The following is a 21,088-nucleotide window of genomic DNA, read 5'->3' as shown; positions in this document are numbered from 1 at the left end:
CTCTTTTTCTTGATGAGTCTGGCTAATGGTTTATCAATTTTTTTTATCTTCTCAAAGAACCAGCTTTTAGTTTTATTGATCTTTGCTGTTGTTTTCTTTGTTTCTGTTTCTGCTCTGATCTTTATGATTTCTTTCCTTCTGCAAACTTTGGGTTTTGTTTGTTCTTCTTTCTCTAGTTCCTTTAGGTGTAAGGTTAGATTGTTTATTTGAGATTTTTATTGTTTCTTGAGGTAGGCTTGTATAGCTATAAACTTTCCTCTTAGAACTGCTTTTGCTGCATCCCATAGGTTTTGGATCATCGTGTTTTCATTGTCATTTGTCTCTAGGTATTTTTTTATTTCCTCTTTGATTTCTTCAGTGATCTCTTCGTTATTTAGTAACGTATTGTTTAGCCTCCATGTGTTTGTGTTTTTTACGTTTTTTTCCCTGTAATTCATTTCTAATCTCATAGTGTTGTGGTCAGAACAGATGTTTGATATGATTTCAATTTTCTTAACTTTACTGAGGCTTGATTTGTGACCCAAGATGTGATCTCTCCTGGAGAATGTTCCGTGCGCACTTGAGAAGAAAGTGTAATCTGCGGTTTTTGGATGGAATGTCCTATAAATATCAATTAAATCTATCTGGTCTATTGTGTCATTTAAAGCCTCTGTTTCCTTATTTATTTTCATTTTGGATGATCTGTCCATTGGTTTAAGTGAGGTGTTAAAGTCCCCCACTATTATTGTGTTGCTGTCGATTTCCTCTTTTATAGCTGTTAACAGTTGCCTTATGTATTGAGGTGCTCCTATGTTGGGTGCATATATATTTATAACTGTCTTCTTGGATTGATCCCTTGATCATTATGTAGTGTCCTTCCTTGTCTCTTGTAACATTATTTTAAAGTCTATTTTATCGATATGAGTATTACTACTTCAGCTTTCTTTTGATCTCCATTTGCATGGAATATCTTTTTCTGTCCCCTCACTTTCAGTCTGTATGTGTATCTAGGTCTGAAATGGGTCTCTTTTAGATAGCATATATATGGGTCTTGTTTTTGTATCCATTCAGCAAGCCTGTGTCTTTGGGTTGGAGCATTTAATCCATTCACTTTTAAGGTAATTATTGATATGTATGTTCCTATGACCATTTACTTAATTGTTTGGGGCTTGTTTTTGTAGGTCCTTTTCTTCTCTTGTGTTTCCCACTTAGAGAAGTTCCTTTAGTATTTATTTTAGAGCTGGTTTGGTGGTGCTGAATTCTTTTAGCTTTTGCTTGTCTGTAAAGCTTTTGATTTCTCCATTGAATGAATGAGATCCTTGCCGGTTAGAGTAATCTTGGTTTTCGGTTCTTCCCTTTCATCACTTTAAGTATATCATACTACTCCCTTCTGGCTTTTAGAGTTTCTGCTGAGAAATCAGCTGTTAACCTTATGGGAGTTCCCTTGTACGTTATTTGTCGTTTTTCCCTTGCTTCTTTCCATAATTTTTATTTGTCTTTAATTTTGCCAATTTGATTACTATGTGTCTTGGCATGTTTCTCCTTGGGTTTATCCTGTATGGGACTCACTGTGCTTCCTGGACCTGGGTGGCTATTTCCTTTCCCATGTTAGGGAAGTTTTCGACTATAATCTCTTCAAATATTTTCTCGGGTCCTTTCTCTCTCTCTTCTCCTTCTGGGACCCCTATAATGTGAATGTTGTTGCATTTAATGTTGTCTCAGAGGTCTCTTAGGCTGTCTTCATTTCTTTTCTTTTTTTTTTTTCTTTATTCTGTTCCACAGCAATGAATTCCACCATTCTGTCTTCCAGGTCACTTATCCATTCTTCTGCCTCAGGTTTTCTGCTATAGATTCCTTCTAGTATAGTTTTCATTTCAGTTACTGTATTGTTCATCTCTGTTTGTTTGTTCTTTAATTCTTCTAGGTCTTTGTTAAACATTTCTTGCATCTTCTCGATCTTTGCCTCCATTGTTTTTCTGAGGTTCTGGATTATCTTCGCTCTCATTATTCTGAATTCTTTTTCTGGAAGGTTGCGTATCTCCACTTCATTTAGTTGTTTTTCTGGGGTTTTATCTTGTTCCTTCATCTGGTACATAGCCCTCTGCCTTTTCATCTTGTCTATCTTTCTGTGAATGTGGTTTTTATTCCACAAGCTGCAGGATTGTAGTTCTTCTTGCTTTTCCAGGGTATACTTTCTCTTTGAGTGCAGTGGAATGTTTACAAAGATACATCATATCCTGGACCATATTTTAAGACTCAGTAAATTTCAATATTGAAAATTTTACGGAGTATATTCTCTGACTACGAATTGTCAAAATGTTTTAAATCAAAACACACTTCACGTAATAATAGCTCAAAGAAAGTCACAAGAGGAATTAGATTATTTTTCTCTGAATAACAACAAAATACAAAATATCAAAATTTGTAAAAGACAGTTAAAGCAGTACTTAGAGGGATATTTATAGCTTTAAATGCTTCTATGAGAAAAGATAAAAAGAATAAAAGTAATCATCATGCTCTTGATCTTGAGGAGTGAGAATAAGAACAAATTTAAAACAAAGTAAAAGGTAAAAATAACAATAAATAATATAATCAATGATGTTGAAAACACAATAAAGAAAATTAATAAACTAAAAGTTAGTTCTTTAATAAGGATCCTCTAAAAAGACAGATCAAGGACAAAAATAAAGGAAAGCACAAATTACCAATACCAGAAACAAAAGAGTGGATATAAGTACAGATGCTACAGTCTTTAAAAGGATACAGAGAGAAATATTATATAACTATTATGCCAGTAAATTTGTCAAGTAAGATGAAATTGATGAATATTTGAAAAACTTGATTTAACGAAACTGAGGTAATAACAAATCTGAATATATGTGTAATTAAATTTTTTAAAAAAATCTCTTGACAAGTAAAATAACAGACCCAGATAGTTTCACTGTTAAGTTCTATGAAAAAAAATTATCAAATAGATGCAGAAAAAGCACAAAATTCAATCCAATTGATGATAAAATTCATAACATCCTAGGAGTAGAAGGGACGTTTCTTATTCCAATAAGGATGTTAAAAATCCTGCAGGTGACGTCAAAATTAATGGTGAATTATTGAATGCTTTTCTTTAAGATTGGGAATAGGGCAAGGGTGCTTATTCTCACCACCTCTGTTTAGCCTGGTATTAGATGTCTTAGATCGTGAATAGTTCGTAAAAGAAACAAGAGGCATAAGGATTGGGGAAAAAAGTAAAACTATCTTTTCACAGATGTAATATGAATTTTTACAAAGAAAGTCGTGTGAAAACTACAAATTACTATGATCATGAAGCAAATTTAATCATAAGATACAAGGTTAATATACAAAAATTAATTGTTTCTGTCTACTAGAAAAAATAAAAATCTGTTTACTAAAGCATGAACAAACATGAAATAATTAGGATTTTTTGAAGAAGATATGCTGAGATCAACAAACTATTGCAGAAATTAAAGAAGACCTAAAATAATGGGAGAGAGATACCATATTTATAGGTTGGAAGGCTCAATTTAGTTAAGTGGTCAATTCCACCAAATTGATCTGTATATGCAATACAATCCTTATCAAAATCACAATGGGATTTTTGGTAGAAATAGAAAAATTGTTTTTAATATGGTAATTAAAACAGTGCAGAATAGAAAAATTAATCTTGAAAGAAAAGACCAAAGTTGGAAGACACGTTTTACCTGCTTTCACAGGGTACTTCAAAGAAATCGTTATCAAGATCAGGTGATATTGATGTAATGGTAGATAAATAATAAACGAACTAGATTGTAGAGACCAGAAATATCCACACATACGTGGTCAATTGATTTTTCCACAAATGTGACAAGACAATTTAATGGAGAAAAGAAGACTTTGATAATTGGTATTGGAACAGCTAGCTAAATATATGAAAAAATAATACTTAAAAATTAGTTCTTACTTATGCTACATAAAAATAACTTGAGATGGATAATAGATACAAAAGTAGAAGCTTTTATAGCCTGCTGCAAAACTTTCATTAAACATAGGAGAATCTCTCTATGAACTTTGAGTAGACAATGATCTCTTAGAAATGACCCCAAAAGCACTAAATATAGCGGGAGAAAAAAATGATATGTGGGACTTAATTAAAAATAAACATTTTCTATTAATCTATAAACAGTATTATAAAGTGAAATGGCAAGTCACATACATATATCCGAAAAAGAGTTTGTATCCAGAATATATAAAGAACTAAATATCAATAATAAAAAGACAAGAAAACTAATAAAAAATGGGCAAGAGACTGTCTACAGGGAGTTCATAATGAGCGGATAACAAAGGCCAATGATTACATGAAACTGGGCTAATATATTATTCAACAGGGAAATTCAGGTTACAAATACATTGCAATAGCATTACTCATCCAGTAAAATAACTAAATTAAATAGATGTCAATATCTGATGTTGGTGAGAATGTGGAGCAGCTAGAACTCTTTTACTGCTGGTGGGTATGTACAATGGTACTTTGGAAAGCAGTTTGGCAGTTTCTTATAATGTTAAACATAGACCCATCCTCTGATTTATCAATTTCTTTCTAGGTATTTACCCAGAGATATGAAAACATATGTACACAAAAAGATGTTACAAGAATGTTGTAACAGCTTTATTTATAACTCAGGACTGAAAACACCAGAAATGTCCCTTGATAGAAAAGTGAAAAATAATTTGTGGTATATTCACTGGATGGAAAGTAATCAGCAATAAAACGAATGATACATGTAACATCTGAGAAACTAAAAAAGAAGACCAATACAAAAGAATATATACAGTATGGCCCATTTTTATAGATACAAGGACAGGTAAAACTGATCTATGGTGAGAAATTTGAGCAACGGTTACCCGTAAGAAATGTGATTTGACTAGAGGTAGACATAGGAGAACTTTCAAGGATGATATAAATATTCTATATCTTTAATGATATGGTGGTTATATAGGTTTCAAAACACATGTGGCAAAACACACCTGATTGTACAATCATGGTCTGTGCATTTCATTATATATAAATTTTATCCCCTACTCGCCAAAAGTGTGAGGCTTGTAGAGTCAGATATTCTGAATTTGAATCCAGGTTCTCCTCTAACTAAGTATCAGATTTTAGACAAGTTATACAACCTCACAGAATTGCAGTTGCATAAGTATTGTGAGAATAATAATAACCCCCATCTCACAGAGTCATGAGAAGCAAGTGAGGTAATATATGGAGAATAATTACCAGGGAGATAAGTGCTATCTTAATTAAAAAGACATGTCTTACCATAAAAAGAGACAATGGATTTTAAAAAATTATTATTGTAAACAAATAATGAACTCAAATGTTATTAGTGATGAATCAACCATTTTACCATTTAAACAATTTTCTGTCCTGTACACCTTGAGTATTTGAGGAAAACACATTGTCTTACTAAGAAGACACATTGAACTCATTTTAACTTTTTAGTATTCCTTAATATAGCTTATTTTCTTTTCCATCTTTGTTGTAAGACAGATAGTTCTCATATAATTTTAGGCATATATTTTGCATTTTTGGGTTTATTGGGTTAAACACTATAAATACTTTTTATGGCTAAATGCCTTTTTAAACGAATAGTGAACTACAAAAATAACAGTGTCTTAAGTAATCTAAGCTTTATTAATAAAGCATATTTTCAATTTATGTTGCACCTAGGAATCACAAAATTTTAGGATTTGCAGTAGATTAGTGAAAGCAGGGCATTTTCAAGATTTAATGTTGCTACCAGTTGTTATGTCATCTGGAGGTGTTATATTAAATATGAAATATTTCTGATGCATTAAATCAATTAATGCCTTTACCAAACTTCTTTATAATGTTAATAAAGTAAATAAATCTTTATTTACTGTTTACACTGTTCCCAGTAAGACACTGTGATACCAGTTGAGATATCAGTGGAGAAGGAATGAGCTGGTGGACTTAGGATATTTGTGGCAGTTTCTAGTTAATAGACCAGAGACTGATAATTGTTTATGAGGCCAAATTCAGGTGACAGATATATTTTGCTCATTCGGTACTGTGTTTTACAAAAATATTGTTTACTGTCACTTAAAATTGGGAGCTTTCCATATGAATATTCAGATTTCTGACCTCATCTCACATATTTAAAATCGACAGCTCTGGGCTGGAAATGTTCATTTCCACAAGCCAAAAATTAACTGGAACTGAGTAGCAAGCAGTTGCTTCCTTTAGAGAGGGCATCCATCAGGTTTTCCACAGACACTACCCAGCCAACCTCATTCAAGTTACTGCCAGGCTTAATAAACCCTCCTCAATAAGAAAAGGAAATAAGTAGCAAAGCAACAAGAAAAACTGCAGTTGGCACTATGCTTTTATTTAATAGGCACTAAATATTTGAGGAAGGGAGGAAAACAAGCTAGGGAAAAAAATGCTATGATAAAAGAGATGAGAAGTCGGATAGGACTCTTGCTTCCAACTTCAACAGCTATTCATTTAATTGCCAAAACATTTCTTTTTTATGTTGTGCATGGGTAGGCTTTGAATTATTATGTTAGCATAGACTACTTTGCTCATTTACTATGTCTACCCCTAGACATTGCCCTTTTGGAATACCTCATGTTACCATTTTTCTTGATTCAAAGAATAGTCTGACATATTATTATTAAAATGCAAATCTTTGTTTGGTTTTTACAAAGGCTGAAGAGATAACTTTAACAATTGGCCAAGCATTTGACCTGGCGTACAGGAAATTTCTAGAATCTGGAGGAAAAGATGTTGAAACAAGAAAACAGATTGCAGTGTTACAGAAAAGAGTGAGTAAACTAAGCTTGTTATTTCACATTTATGTGATGTAAGTACAGGGAAACTTGCATATCATCAAACAAATTTAGAAGGCCTGCCATTAAATTCCCCCCACACTGATTGGAACTGCTTTCACCGTGTTCCTATAATTTTTCATTCCTGATCCCCTGCACAGTTTTTAACCATTTTATATTGAATTCCCACAAGAACTTAGTGTTCTCATGTGACTTTGCTTCACTTCCTGATGCTTCTCATGGGGATCAGAGCAGCAGAAGCAGCAGATGCTGGGTAAGTGGTTTCCCATGCAGATCAGATTCCTTTATAATTAAATTACACCCTTTCTCCACTCTCTTCAAAATCATCATAAGCAAGTTTCACTGTCTTGCAGTTATACTCCAAGATTATGGGTACAGATTGCACAACGCTATAAGAAAACAGAGATGAGGCATTAGAAACATGAAATTTGCACACACATAAAAACATATTTTAAATTTAATAATATGTCTTTCCAGTGACCTAGAATTCTATGATATATCCCAAGCTTTATCAAAATTAATTTCTCCCCTGTGCACAAAAAAATACATTAAAATTTTAAATAATATAAAACCCTATTCATTAATATAGCCAATTTAACAGCCAATATTTTCCAAGAACAAATGTCTGAAGATTATTCAATAATAAATTATTATCCAATAATCATTTGCTTTTTAGATTCAAGACTTAGAAACAGAAAATATGGAACTTAAAAACAAAGTACAAGATTTGGAAAACCAGTTGAGAATAACCCAAGTATCAACATCTCCAGTAAGTATATAGAATACATGCATCTTTTCCTTAGAAATAAGATTTCATGGTGATAAAACATGTCGGATCATCAGCTCTTCAGTATTCCAAATAATACTCTGGGATCAGTCATTTTAAACTAAATGTAGATAGAGATACAAGGTACTAAATAAGACCAATTTAAACGTTAAAATTACCTAGGTAGCTCAGATCAGAGTTGTTTTTCCATGTTGCTCTTTTCTCTTTTCTAGAATAATTCAGCCCTCAATTTGATCTTTTCCTCTTTGTGACATGATCTTCTTTCATTCCAATTGATTACTGTTTACTGAAGTTGATTTAATGACTAAAGCCAATCTGCCCTTGGAGTACTGAACTTCATTATAGAAGCTGGACTGTTAACACGATCGAATTGGTTTCTTATATTACATAGGAAGGGCTCCTACTGGGAGTAACAAAGTTATATTTCACACACTAAAATCAGTGGTAGTCTCTGCAGACAACTCTCAGTATCTTTATAGTTAAATTATTTACTTTTGGTTTATCACAGATTTGAAATCATTTTCTCATCTTGAGATATGATGCCATTATTTTGTGATTTTAGCTAAGGGAATTTTTTTGAGGGGAGATAGAATTTAAAACAGTTGATATTTTTTTCTAGGCAAAATATACTTAGGAATTTTTTTCTCTTTTAGAATCATCTGTACTGATATTGTCCATTAAAATGTATATTTTATTTTACATTTAGAAATTTTAATATATAACTTTTGGCATGATCCTATGAACTGAAACACAATTATAGCATTTACAAACTTCTGAAAAGAATTTTTGTTGCAAATTTTCATTTGCAAGGCAATTTTTGTTCAATCTCTAGGCTAACTCAATGAAAACCCCTTAGTATATATATAAATATATTTATTGCTATCTACTATTAGAATATTTCACCAGTTCAGTACCATGAATAATATTTCTGTAAGAAGTTACATTTTGGGTTTTAAATTTGGTGTGCCCTGGAAATGGGTCAAAAAACATTTTTTTCTTCTAAACTCACACTTTTCCATCTTCCACACTGAAACAGTTGGTATTTCCATTGCTTGGCATATAGTTTGTGACAGTGGGGTTGAGACAGCCAAGGTGAGAGAGGTTGGGAGTGAGGTTCCAATGTTGCACAGTGTACCTCTGTAATGCACAGTGAGGTGCCGGAGCATCCTCTTCAAGTTCTGGCTTTATTATAATATTGCTCCCTGTTTTTTCTCTTTACTACAATCATTATTTGCTTCTCATCAAGATGATGATATTTTCTTGCCTTCCCCATCGCAAGGAACAGAGCATCAGCTCAAACCGTTCAACCTTCAGTCCCAAATGGAGCAACATTTTTTAGGTCTTGTTGAATGTCTTGTAAGCCATCCTATGAAACAAATTAGGAGTATGAAGATAAATGAAGGAGAAGTTACTTTTTCAATCAGTCTTAATAAGGTAGATTTTGCTGGAATTCATTGCATATGAAAAGTAGCTTTACTTCAGTCTTTATGTTTTTAAAGGAGTAAAAATAAGATCCATCACCATTTTGGATGGAAAACCAAAGCTTATTCATTATGTATCTTCTTTCTCTAGAAAGAGAGCTAGAGGTGTCATATTAAGGGACATGGTAGATTTGGGAAGAGCAGAGAGGTTTGGGACATGTTGATAGGACAGCACATCTGTCTTTTATCTCCTGAAAGCAGACATTGCCCTAGACTAGCACTGGGACAACTGAGAAGGTGGGTCAGGGTTGGGGTTATGTGTGTGCACTGGTGATCTCACATGGTTACCAAGTCAGCTTCAGAAATGGTAAAGGGCAGGAAGAATGAAGAAATGACACTCTCTTCAGTTTCCTGGACCCTCTGGCCTAGGTAGCCGTTAACAAGATGTGAGCTTGAAAGTTGGTATATAAATGAGCACAGATTATACATGAGTATATTCATTTATTCAGCAATTATCATTAGTAGAGTCAGTTATATAAAAAACAATAAATGTATTCAAATAGCCAGTTATTAGAATGGATTAAGTCTCCTAAAGTTGTCATTTAGTAATTATCATAGGCATTGTGTTCGTCTCAGCACTATGTCTCAATAGAACGCTTAAAAGACTATAACTAAAAGGTTGAATTTAAAAAAGAGAAATAATTTTCTCTAAATCATTCTTTTGCACTTAATACACATGTGTAGAAAGTTTATTACCTTATTGATCATTATGCAACTAGCTCAAATTATAACTTTGCAATCTACTTATATTCTTTCATCATAGTAATATCTTTGTCTATATTTTCTCTTTATTTTAACTTTTAAAAAATTACTTGTCTCATAACTTTTCAGCTCCTAAAGTCTCATTATGTGAGTTTTGAAATTGCTGATGCATCTTCAAGATTAAAAAATAGAATTTGATTCTTAAAAGAAAGTGAACTCAACATTTTAAAATTGCTAACAATACCTGATTAATTCAAATGGTTTTGAAGATGCTGTTATAGGTATCTATTAACTTGTTTTTAAATTTTTTTTTTTTTTTGTGGGACGCGGGCCTCTCACTGTTGTGGCCCCTCCTGTTGCGGAGCACAGGCTCCAGACGCTCAAGCTCAGCGGCCATGGCTCATGGGCCCAGCCGCTCCGCGGCATGTGGGATCTTTCCGGACCGGGGCACGAACCTGTGTCCCCTGCATCGGCAGGCAGACTCTCAACCACTGCGCCACCAGGGAAGCCCATTTTTGGTAAAATTTGATTAGATAACTAAAAGGTCACACCAGCCATCTACCCTAGTAAGCAGTCCAAAGTTAAAGTTGAATTTCTGTTCAAAGGATCAGGTCTTCTAATAAGAAATTTCAGTCTTATAGATATTGATCCTATTATTCTATATTAAATCATAGATTAAAAGTGTGAGGCCCTGTTGAGTAGAATCTTCCAGATGGAGAACCTTTGTACTCTAAGGAGTCACTGTGTACGTGAGAACATAGATGCATTTCTCTAGTCTCCTCAGAGGCACCCAAAGGAAAGGTTGCTATTTCTTAGGTGCTAGCCTGCCAACCACTTATGTCTTATATACATCAATGTGAATTGGTCATTGATTTATTTTGAAGATGCAAACTAATTTTAGGTTCAAGCTTTTAAAGAAAATCTTCAAGAATCCTAAAAAGTTCTTTCAAAATTTACAATTGTGTAAATTTTAGTTGTGTTTTTATTTTTCCTAGTCCCGCTAAGTCATCACTGGTATTTTGAAATAGTAGCTTGGTGACATATTTTACATATTAAGATGCATATCACTTTGATTTTTATTTTCTCACATTTGCTAGTTGCATACATTTGATATAGTTGTGATCTGTTATGGCAGCTTGTAACACATTTGTTAAACATCTTATATGACCATATGATGTTCTAGGCCCTTGGGTTTTAGCAGTATATGAATTGCAGCTGCTATGAAACTTCCATAGTATGGGGAAAGACAGGGAGATGGGTAATAAACCCATAGCTAAATGAATAAATAAATTTAGAAATTTGGATCTTATATAAGATGAAAATGAGTAAATATGAATAAAATAAAAGAGAGAATCAAAGAGAATGGGAGCTTTTTTTTTAGAGATAGTGATCTGGGAAGTGCATTCTGAGAATGTAGCATTTAAACTGAGACCTGAATAAATAAAGTTAGTTAATACAAAGGGCTGAAAACAGTAACAAGAACTTTGCGCCTGGAGCATCGTGAAAAAGAGGCAAAAAAATTGAAGAGAGTCAGAGGCTAGATTTTATAGGGCCCTGTAGGCCATGTTTGTTTGTTTGTTTTCTTTAATTGCAGTGAGAAGTTACTCAAAGGTTTTTAACAGGAGATTTGGGGATCAGCTGGCTGCTGTATGCACCATGGGCTGTAAAGAGGCCACACTGAGGTCCCTAAAACTGTCTAGGAAGCTATCTCAGTAGTCTAGGTGAAGGAGAAGAGTAAATTGGCCTAGAATTCTATCAGTTGGGATGATGTATATAATAGCTTGATATATTTTGGAAGTAGAACTTGCAGGATTTACTGATGGATTGGCTGTGGACTGTAGAATAAAAGAGGGTCAAGATTGCCCCTTAGGGTTTTATCCTGAGCATCTGGGCGGTGGTGCCATTTTCCAAAATAGATGTGACTTGGGGGAGGTGAATGATAACCAATCAGTAGTTCATTTTTGCTCGTGTTACTTCTGCCTACTGGGTGGCCGATGAAGACATTTATTAAAAGTTTGAATATTCAAATCTGGAATTCAAAGAAGAAGTCTGGCCTCATGATACAGTACTTGAGTTTAAAAGTTTACTCTTTTTCTAACGTCATTTGGACTGTTGTTTATTGTTTTAGTTAATACACCCAGTATAAAATTTAGTGTGAGATTACAGAGTAGTTTAGTTGTAGCTAAGGAAAACAAAATACTTTTTTTTTTTTTGCTCAGGATTAAAATTAAAAGACATTCCTAACTACAGAAATGTATATTATTAGTATATATCCCAAACACTTTTTTCACTTAAAACCAATTCCTCATAATGAATGAAGGACTACTCCTATTTTTCATTTTTTCATGTGTAAACTGGCATGCTGTTTTTTTGTTTTTACATCTTTATTGGAGTGTAATTGCTTTACAATGGTGTGTTAGTTTCTGCTTTATAACAAAGTGAATCAGTTATACATATACATATGTTCCCATCTCTCTTCCCTCTTGCATCTCCCTCCCTCCCACCCTCCCTATCCCACCCCTCCAGGCGGTCACAAAGCACCGAGCCAATCTCCCTGTGCTATGCGGCTGCTTCCCACTAGCTATCTACCTTACATTTGGTAGTGTAGATATGTCCATGCCTCTCTCTCGCTTTGTCACAGCTTACCCTTCCCCCTCCCCATATCCTCAAGTCCATTCTCTAGTAGGTCTGTGTCTTTATTCCTGTCTTACCCCTAGGTTCTTCATGACACTTTTTTTCCCCTTAGATTCCATATATATGTGTTAGCGTACTGTATTTGTCTGTCTCTTTCTAACTTACTTCACTCTGTATGACAGATGCTAGGTCCATCCACCTCACTACAAATAACTCAATTTCATTTCTTTTTATGGCTGAGTAATATTCCATTGTATATATGTGCCACATTTTCTCTATCCATTCATCTGATGATGGACACTTAGGTTGTTTCCATCTCCTGGCTACTGTAAATAGAGCTGCAATGAACATTTTGGTACATGATTTCTCAGGGTTTATGCCCAGTAGTGGGATTGCTGGGTCGTATGGTAGTTCTATTATTAGTTTTTTAAGGAACCTCCATAGTGGCTGTACCAATTCACATTCCCACCAGCAGTGCAAGAGTGTTCCCTTTTCTCCACACCCTCTCCAACATTTATTGTTTCTAGATTTTTTGATGATGGCCATTCTGACTGGTGTGAGATGATATCTCATTGTAGTTTTGATTTGCATTTCTCTAATGATTAATGATGTTGAGCATTCTTTCATGTGTTTGTTGGCAGTCTGTATATCTTCTTTGGAGAAATGTCTATTAGGTCTTCTGCCCATTTTTGGATTGGACTGTTTATTTTTTGTTATTGAGCTGCATGAGCTGCTTATAAATTTTGGAGATTAATCCTTTGTCAGTTGCTTCATTTGCAAATATTTTCTCCCATTCTGAGGGTTGTCTTTTGGTCTTGTTTATGGTTTCCTTTGCTGTGCAAAAGCTTTGAAGTTTCATTAGGTCCCATTTGTTTATTTTTGTTTTTATTTCCATTTCTCTAGGAGATGGGTCAAAAAGGATCTTGCTGTGATTTATGTCATAGAGTGCTCTGCCTATGTTTTCCTCTAAGAGTTTTGACGTGCTGTTTTTAAACTTGTTCTTAACAAACAATGCTTACAGCTCTCCTAAATATCACTTGAATGATTCAATCTTGGGTTCCTTTTCTGGCAAATGAAATATCCTTGATAGTACCCATATTACATACGTCTGTATCCTACTGAAATTGTGGAAATCTTTTCATTGGTTTTAGAAATTGGGTCTTCATTTTATTCAGTCATTTAGATATACTGAGTAAGTTCTGTTACTTGGCTGTGTTGTTTGCTTTTTGCTGTGTTCTAGTGGTTTGGCAATAGATTAGAGGTTAGGTTTTCCACCGTGTGGTACTAATTAACTAGGAACAATCTGATTTCCATTTATTACATTCACATGGCAGTGCTGCCTGTATTTATATCAGAAAAAAAGGGTTTATTCTGCCCTCCTAGCCTCATGAACGCCTCTGGAAGACTGTTCCATAATAAGATGTGGGCATAGCAAGTTAAATCAAATTGTTCTTCTTGATTCTAGTGTCTGGATGCTTGCATTTTACTTTTCTGGCTATAGAAGGTTTTAACCAAATCAGACCTTTGCCAGGAAGTGAAATGAATAAAATTGTAGTCCTAAGAAATACTGGACTTTCTATTGCTGAGTAAAATAAATGTCTCCCTTTCAATTAAACCAAGTGTTACTGGATAAAATTTTACCTTTATATAATCAACTGTGTGGCCACTGATTAGGCTTGATAGGACAAATTATAACCTAAAATGTGTATTTCATTGTGGGTAAATAAAGCTGCCTATTTATCTTCCTCTGGGGTTTTCTCAACTGCTATTGAAGTCAAGATGGACAAGAGCAGATTGTGAGAACTCTCAGTTATACAACAAGCCAAATGTGAATCTTTAAACAAAGGCATAAATTTTAAACATGAACATTGATTCAAGAATGTTTGTTGCCCACAAAAAATGATGACTGGTTCACAACTTTCACAATTGTTACTTGCACAAATGATGGTTCTAAAGAAGTAAACCCTGTCTAATGGGAAGAAAAATATACCTGTATTTCATTCCACTTCTGACCGTGAGTACCTAATCAAGTCATTTGATCTCTCCTTGTTCCAGTTTTCCTCTTTGGGATATGTGGATGATGATAACCATTTAACTTGCAAGATTCTTGTAAGAATGTATAAGATAATAGGTCTTACAACTAAGAGACCAATGTAACCAAACTATGTATCTAGAAGTCTGAAAAAATAACATACGTGGAGCTATAAATTCTAAATTCTAGAAGTTATTTATCTTTTTTAACACCTTTATTGGAGTATAATTGCTTTACAATGGTGTGTTAGTTTCTGCTTTATAAAAAAGTGAATCAGCTATACATATACATATATCCCCGTATCTCCTCCCTCTTGCGTCTCCCTCCCACCCTCTAGGTGGTCACAAAGCACTGAGCTGATCTCCCTGTGCTATGCGGCTGCTTCCCACTAGCTATCTATTTTACATTTGGTAGTATATATAAGTCCATGCCACTCTCTCACTTCGTCCCAGCTTACCGTTCCCCCTCCCCGTGTCATGGACTAGAAGTTATTTTTGAAGCTTATTTAAAAAGTGATGCTGAAAATGTACCATAATAGTGAACTTCAAAAGAATGAATCAGCATGACGATGCAGAAGGATTTGCTAGAACATTTTACATTACCTTTATATTTCCCCATCTTTAGTGTTTTTTTAATAATCGAAGTATCTATTCTTTAGTGCAGTTTTTTTGTTATTGTTTAGATGTATTCAACATTAACTGATAGGATTCAAATGCTTTTATGACATTTCAACATTGTCATATTTAGGCAAAGCTCGGAATTGAAATGTTCACCGTGGCCTAATGCGCCAAGCCTCTACTTACTGAAAGAAAGAGCTATAAAACTACAACAACTATGAATCTCAAATATGGGCACTCAATATGTCTTAATAACCTAATAACTTCTGCATAATTAACATGTAACTGTTGAACACAGAATTCCTCATTCCCCTTAGTATAATAATTCAGAGGCTGTACACCTTCCTGAAGACCAAAGCACTTAGAATTATGGGCATAAAAGGATTAAACAGTAGCGCCATAAACTTCTGTAGGAAACTCCCCAAATTTTGGTCTCTAGCCATCTGTAAAAATACTGACAGAAGGCCCAACACAAAAATATCAAACCATTTTCATACGAACTATGTATTTCATTTCTTAAAAGAATAAGTATCCTCAACCACTTAAAAATGGAAGATTAAAAAATGACTAGTTCCTGAACACTTAAATTTAGAGACACTGCTCAAAATATTTATCCAGTGCCAAAAATGCCACCGTATGCCATTTAGGGGCGGTAGTCACCTATTCTTATTTAATAAGTGTAATAGTTTGGTGCAGAATCAGATGCTATTGAAATATGCCTATGTACTTAGATTTCATTCTTTTAAGGAATCAGATGTAACATCTAATTCCCTGACTTGAATTATTTCTAAGTTAGCAATGACAAACACAAATGTCAGCAGAGCCCAGGCCGTGGCCTAAATAAATGTGTGAAATGGACATGTGGTGGAGTGAGGAGTTGGAGAGCAGACACCAACTTAGAAGGCACAGCTACTTGCTCAATACCAGTCAGTTATTTTTACTCAAGTTTGTGGGTCTACTTTCTTGATTTTCTAACTTCTAAACAAACTCTCTGGATTTTAATGTACAACCTCTTAATATTAACCTGTAAGCAACTGAATCGAGACTAATTTTAAAGACCTATGTGACCCAAACAAAAAATCTTAGTTGACCAAATCTAGATTACTGATGACCCAAAGGAAAATTGTAATAATTAGTGTTAGAGTTTTAAACTTTAGATACCCAAATTATTGACAGATAGCCCTGTTTTACCATTTTGAAAGTGAAAATACTTCTTAATTGGGGTATTGAAATATTTGATTATTTTCCTATTATATATATTCTTCTTTTATATAAGTATACTTTCTCAGAGGAAGTAGAATACAAATATTAACACCATGATAAAACACTAGAGCACTTTTAAGTTAGGTTAGGTTGGCCTTCAGTTTGTTTTGTGGCACCTGGTAAAGATGTTTTGATGAATACAAGTCATAAAACAATATAGAGTACTCCCATTTATAAGCCAAATGATACCAAGGACTACCTTCACATGATATCTTTTTATTTTTTACTCAGTACAGACATCCTCATCAATTTATAGTTTAAGTTAAAAAAAGTTGCTGTAGTATACATTAAACAATAAATATTCATTGACATTATATATCAAGTATTCTAATATGTTATACAGATTATTTTAGAAAAACAAAGTTTTGTCCACCAGGAGCTTACAGTTGTTACCTATAATTAAGTAAAAGGTGGCTACCAACTACAAAAGTTTACAGTGAATTATATAGAGCATGAAATAGATCTTAATATTATATACATACATGCATACATGTATACATATCTGTAGATAGATAGATCACTATACAGATCAGTAGGGAAAGCAATCATTATGTAACTGTATATCCATATTAATAGAGTGATAAATTACATAATTCAGACCATCAGAGACTTGCTTCCACACTGAATTCTTTCCTCAACTTAAATCTGTCACTTTACGCTTCCTTCTTTCCCCCTCTGCTTCCTGAAATGTGTGAAGAGGTGACTCAGTTTAAAGATTCTTTCAAAGTTGTTTCTCCTAACTATAATTTTAGTTACAACCTTTCACCATGAGGTTGATCAAAAGCCAGATTTGTGTTGGCTGCCTCCAGGTCCTATTAGTGTTGAAAAATCTCTGCAGTGTGACTTGTAGCTGAGAAGTCTGGCTCCAGGTCAAATCCTCTAGGCCCTACAAAGCTACAAAGTATTTCCATGGCAAGCCTCATGGGAGAAAGCTGCCCTCCTCACCCCAGATTCTGTGCACTGCTTGGAGGAGTTGTAGTCAGGGACTCAGCCCCCTTCACCACCCAGGCTGGCCGCACTATTATGCATTAACTGCGTTCCCAGCCCAGGTACCTCCATTCAGAGGCCTCCTTATTGGAGGCCCTTGACCAAGGCCTCTCTTAAGTGCTTCATCTTTGGGGGGCCTTGAAAATACTTTTCTCCACTAGGATTTAGTTTTCAGTATTTTCTACTCCTAGTTCTTTTCCCTTTTCTTCCCTCTGCATTCCCATCTCCCCCTCCCCAAAACAAAACCAAACAAAACCAGCAGAAACCTTGTGTTCAGGGCTCCCTCCGGAGAGAGATACTGTCCTGCTTCTGTAATGATACTCCTGACCTTTGCCCAGTGCCATTCACTGGGGAAAAATGGGACATTGATGGAACCAGAACCTTCTTTCTGGCCTCTTGCTTACACTATCATTGTAAGTGAATAAAGGCTCAATTATTACATACTTTCATTTTGGTTGCTGTTTTAACTGACCACTCACATCTGGCCACTCAGCTCTGTCCAGTTCAGTACTTGACAGTAGCTTTCCATGATGTAATGGAAATAGCTTCCAAAAGTCATCCAAAGACTGATGTGCAGACCCAGTACAGTGTACTAGTTGCTTCTTATTATTTATCTCTCTGATTTACTTGAGATGCTTGACAACTCCCTCTGCCCATCCCCCCAAAATTTTACCATTTGGAGCTTACTACCTATAGAAAGGGCATGATGATTGGAGTCAGATTGTTTTGAATTTTGGCTTTGCTTCTTACATACACAGGAGTAGCTCATAAAGAGTTTATGGGCCTTGATTCCCCTTTCTTTATTATAATATGGACGTAATATTACTAATACTAATACTTCAAATGAATTTTTTGAGGATTAAATCTAAAATGTATGTTGTAGCCTTTTTTGAAAATTCTACAAAGTCTTAACTTATACCAGACTTTACTCCTACTGACATTTTTTTTCTTGTTGCTATCCTTCCTTTTTCCCATCTCAGTACACAGAGGCTCTCTCAGAAATAAATCTGTAGGCATTTGTCATTTTTCTCTCCACTTTCTTCCTCTCAAGTCATATTGAATGTAATATTTTATTTAAATATTTAAAAATGTAATATTTCAGTGAAAAATCATCAAATTAAACAATCCAGAATCTGAAGACTCTTGCAATAGGAAAAAATCTACTCAAACGATTTGTTTTAATTTTAGTAAAGTTATTTTGAAAGTACTTATCATTTTCACAAAATATCCTAATACATTTTCATATATACTTTTTTTCTTTTTCCTCCACGTCTTCTTTCTTCTCCTTAGTATATTTTTCTGTCATTCCTTTACAGCTGCTGCACAAAATGTCTGATCATGAGCAACACGGGTTTCAGAGATGCTCACCTTCTTTCTGGCGTAGAACTGATGATTCATCTCCCTGTCTAAATATTTCTTCCATTACTGTCACTCCTGTCAACTCGCCTGATTCCAGACTATCATTGGGACTGTTAATACCACCACCTTCTAAATGTGGCCTTCCCAAGCCAATCAGTGAGAGCAGCATCCCAAGACCTCATGTAATTTGCTAAATAGAAAATGCTTTTTATTATCCCACGTATTTTTTTAATTCTGCCAAAATATGCCATTTATATAGTAATGAAAAAAATCAGGTATGTCTTGAATCGATGTGATGTGATCTGGGGCCCTTGTGTGCCATTTTTGCATCCTTTGGTCATCTGATCTCAGAGAGTTTCTAGTAGAGAGTGGTGGTCCAAATCCACAGAAAGATGAACTAGGACAGGTACTTCAAAGATCCATCAGATATAGCAACTGGGAAATTAGGCCATTGTTGAGACTGGCAAAAGCTGTTTCAGTAGAGTTCAGCAAAAAGAGCAAAGTCTGGAATGATCTCAGTTGAGGATTAAATGAAGTAAAAGGGCAAGAGATGTAATACCTCCTTCAAGGACCTCAGCTTTGAAGGGAAGGGAAAGAGAGAAGAGAGACGAGAGGAGTAAAGAGGCACTGGGTAAAGACCTTTTTGGTTGGTTTGTTTTAACAACAGTCAAGATCTGAGTATCTTTATATCTTGACAAAGAGGAGAGAGATGGAAGCCAGTGGAATTTGAGAGAGAGGTTGATTAGGAGAACAACATTCCTGAGTAGGAGGAAAGAGCTGAGGGATAAAGTTGCCTCCAAGTCTTTGGATAGTATTTGTAACTGATAGACTATCCATTAAAGTTAAAGTAAGTTGCTAAAGAAAGGGAGATGACAGCAATTTTCCTGCATGAAAAAATGTACTAACAGGTTTATTAACTGAATAGCAAATCTATCACTCTTTACACACAATCAGCCTTTTTATCTTCACTACCTGCATCATCTGTGAATCAGTAAATAAATGTATTTTGAGAACACAAATTATAGTATGAACCACTCTAAGCAATTCTAAACAATATTCATGTTCTTATAAGAAAAATAAATTTTTCTCACTATTTCTCTCCAAAATGGGAATTCTCTTTCTTTTATATCAATAGATGATATATATATATAAAATAATTTTTTTCCCTATATGACAATCAAAGTGATGATTGTCTCATTCTTTCATTACATCCTAGCCCAGACTGGCCCAGATAACTTAATCATTTTGTGATTATAATTTATTTCACAAGGTAGCTATTTATTGTAGAAAACAATGAAGTCTTATTCTAAGAAGAAAAGTCACTGCAATGAATATAATAGTTGGCTCCATTACAGTTATAAGTACAAATTAAGATAGACTCCTTAAATTTTTTTTTTTTTTTTTTTTTGCATTATGCGGGCCTCTCACCGTTGTGGCCTCTCCCGTTGCGGAGCATAGGCTCCGGATGCGCAGGCTCAGCGGCCATGGCTCATGGGCCCAGCCGCTCCGCGGCATGTGGGATCTTCCCAGACCGGGGCACGAACCCGCATTCCCTGCATCGGCAGTCGGACCCTCAACCACTGCGCCACCAGGGAAGCCCGTTAAAATGTTTTTAAAATCATTATCAATCGCTTTTGAATGGTTATATTTAAGATGCATCACTTATGTTCGGTTATTTCTGTCTAAATCTTGTCATCTTGTGCAAAATACATTACTGAAATCAAGGTTTTATATAAATAGTTTCTAACACGTTTTCAATTCTCTGATATAAGTGGCAATTATTTCTAGATATACAAAAAATCCAACATATCTTTTATATCTGTCTAGAATAGTATTATCACCATTTTTGCCATCATCTTTGAGAATATTTTTGCAGAAAATTTCTTGCCAATGAGCATTTAGCATAAGTGGTTGAGTCATATGAAATTGCCAATATGTAACTATTTTTGATCTACAGAACGGCAAGTTCATATGACTCAACTGCATTTTTTGTTGTGCTTATATATGTTTTATATGTGTATGAAATATTTAGCATTATAATGTTTCTACATGGAATACTAATTCATGTTATCTTCATTGCAGGCAGGCAATGTGACACCTAAGTCTCCCTCCACTGACATCTTTGATATGATTCCATTTTCTCCAATTTCACACCAGTCTTCAATACCTACTCGCAATGGCACGCAGCCACCTCCAGTCCCTAGTAGATCTACCGAGATTAGTAAGCTTTCTAAACAAATCAATATTTTTGCTATATTTGTGTACATTTTAAATGTTTAATTAGCACTTTATGGGAAATTATATATCTTAACAAGCTCACTAAAAATTTTAATCACTGAAGAATTATGTTTATATATATGTGCCAAATTCAGTTATTTATATT

At 34.6% G+C, this 21,088-nt stretch overlaps 1 protein-coding gene across 6 annotated transcripts in view; it reads left to right on the top strand.

Moving 5' to 3' along the window:
- Positions 1 to 21,088, top strand: part of GULP1 (GULP PTB domain containing engulfment adaptor 1) — a 272,148-nt gene that overhangs the window by 239,147 nt on the left and 11,913 nt on the right. For 3 of the 6 annotated variants that reach the window (XM_032637496.1, XM_032637497.1, XM_032637495.1), the window contains exons 8-10: positions 6,703 to 6,819; positions 7,520 to 7,612; positions 20,788 to 20,926. In XM_032637496.1, coding sequence (XP_032493387.1) covers positions 6,703 to 6,819; positions 7,520 to 7,612; positions 20,788 to 20,926 — 349 coding nt within the window. Of the gene's footprint in view, positions 1 to 6,702; positions 6,820 to 7,015; positions 7,097 to 7,519; positions 7,613 to 18,662; positions 18,888 to 20,787; positions 20,927 to 21,088 lie in introns of all 6 variants that reach the window. The other 3 variants (XM_032637492.1, XM_032637493.1, XM_032637494.1) reach the window with 3 other exon arrangements.

Source organism: Phocoena sinus, chromosome 7 (genome assembly GCF_008692025.1).
Source record: "Phocoena sinus isolate mPhoSin1 chromosome 7, mPhoSin1.pri, whole genome shotgun sequence".
Taxonomy (NCBI): Eukaryota; Metazoa; Chordata; class Mammalia; order Artiodactyla; family Phocoenidae; genus Phocoena; species Phocoena sinus.
The sequence above is the reverse complement of the archived record's forward strand: the minus strand, read 5'-3'. Positions and strand labels throughout refer to the sequence as shown.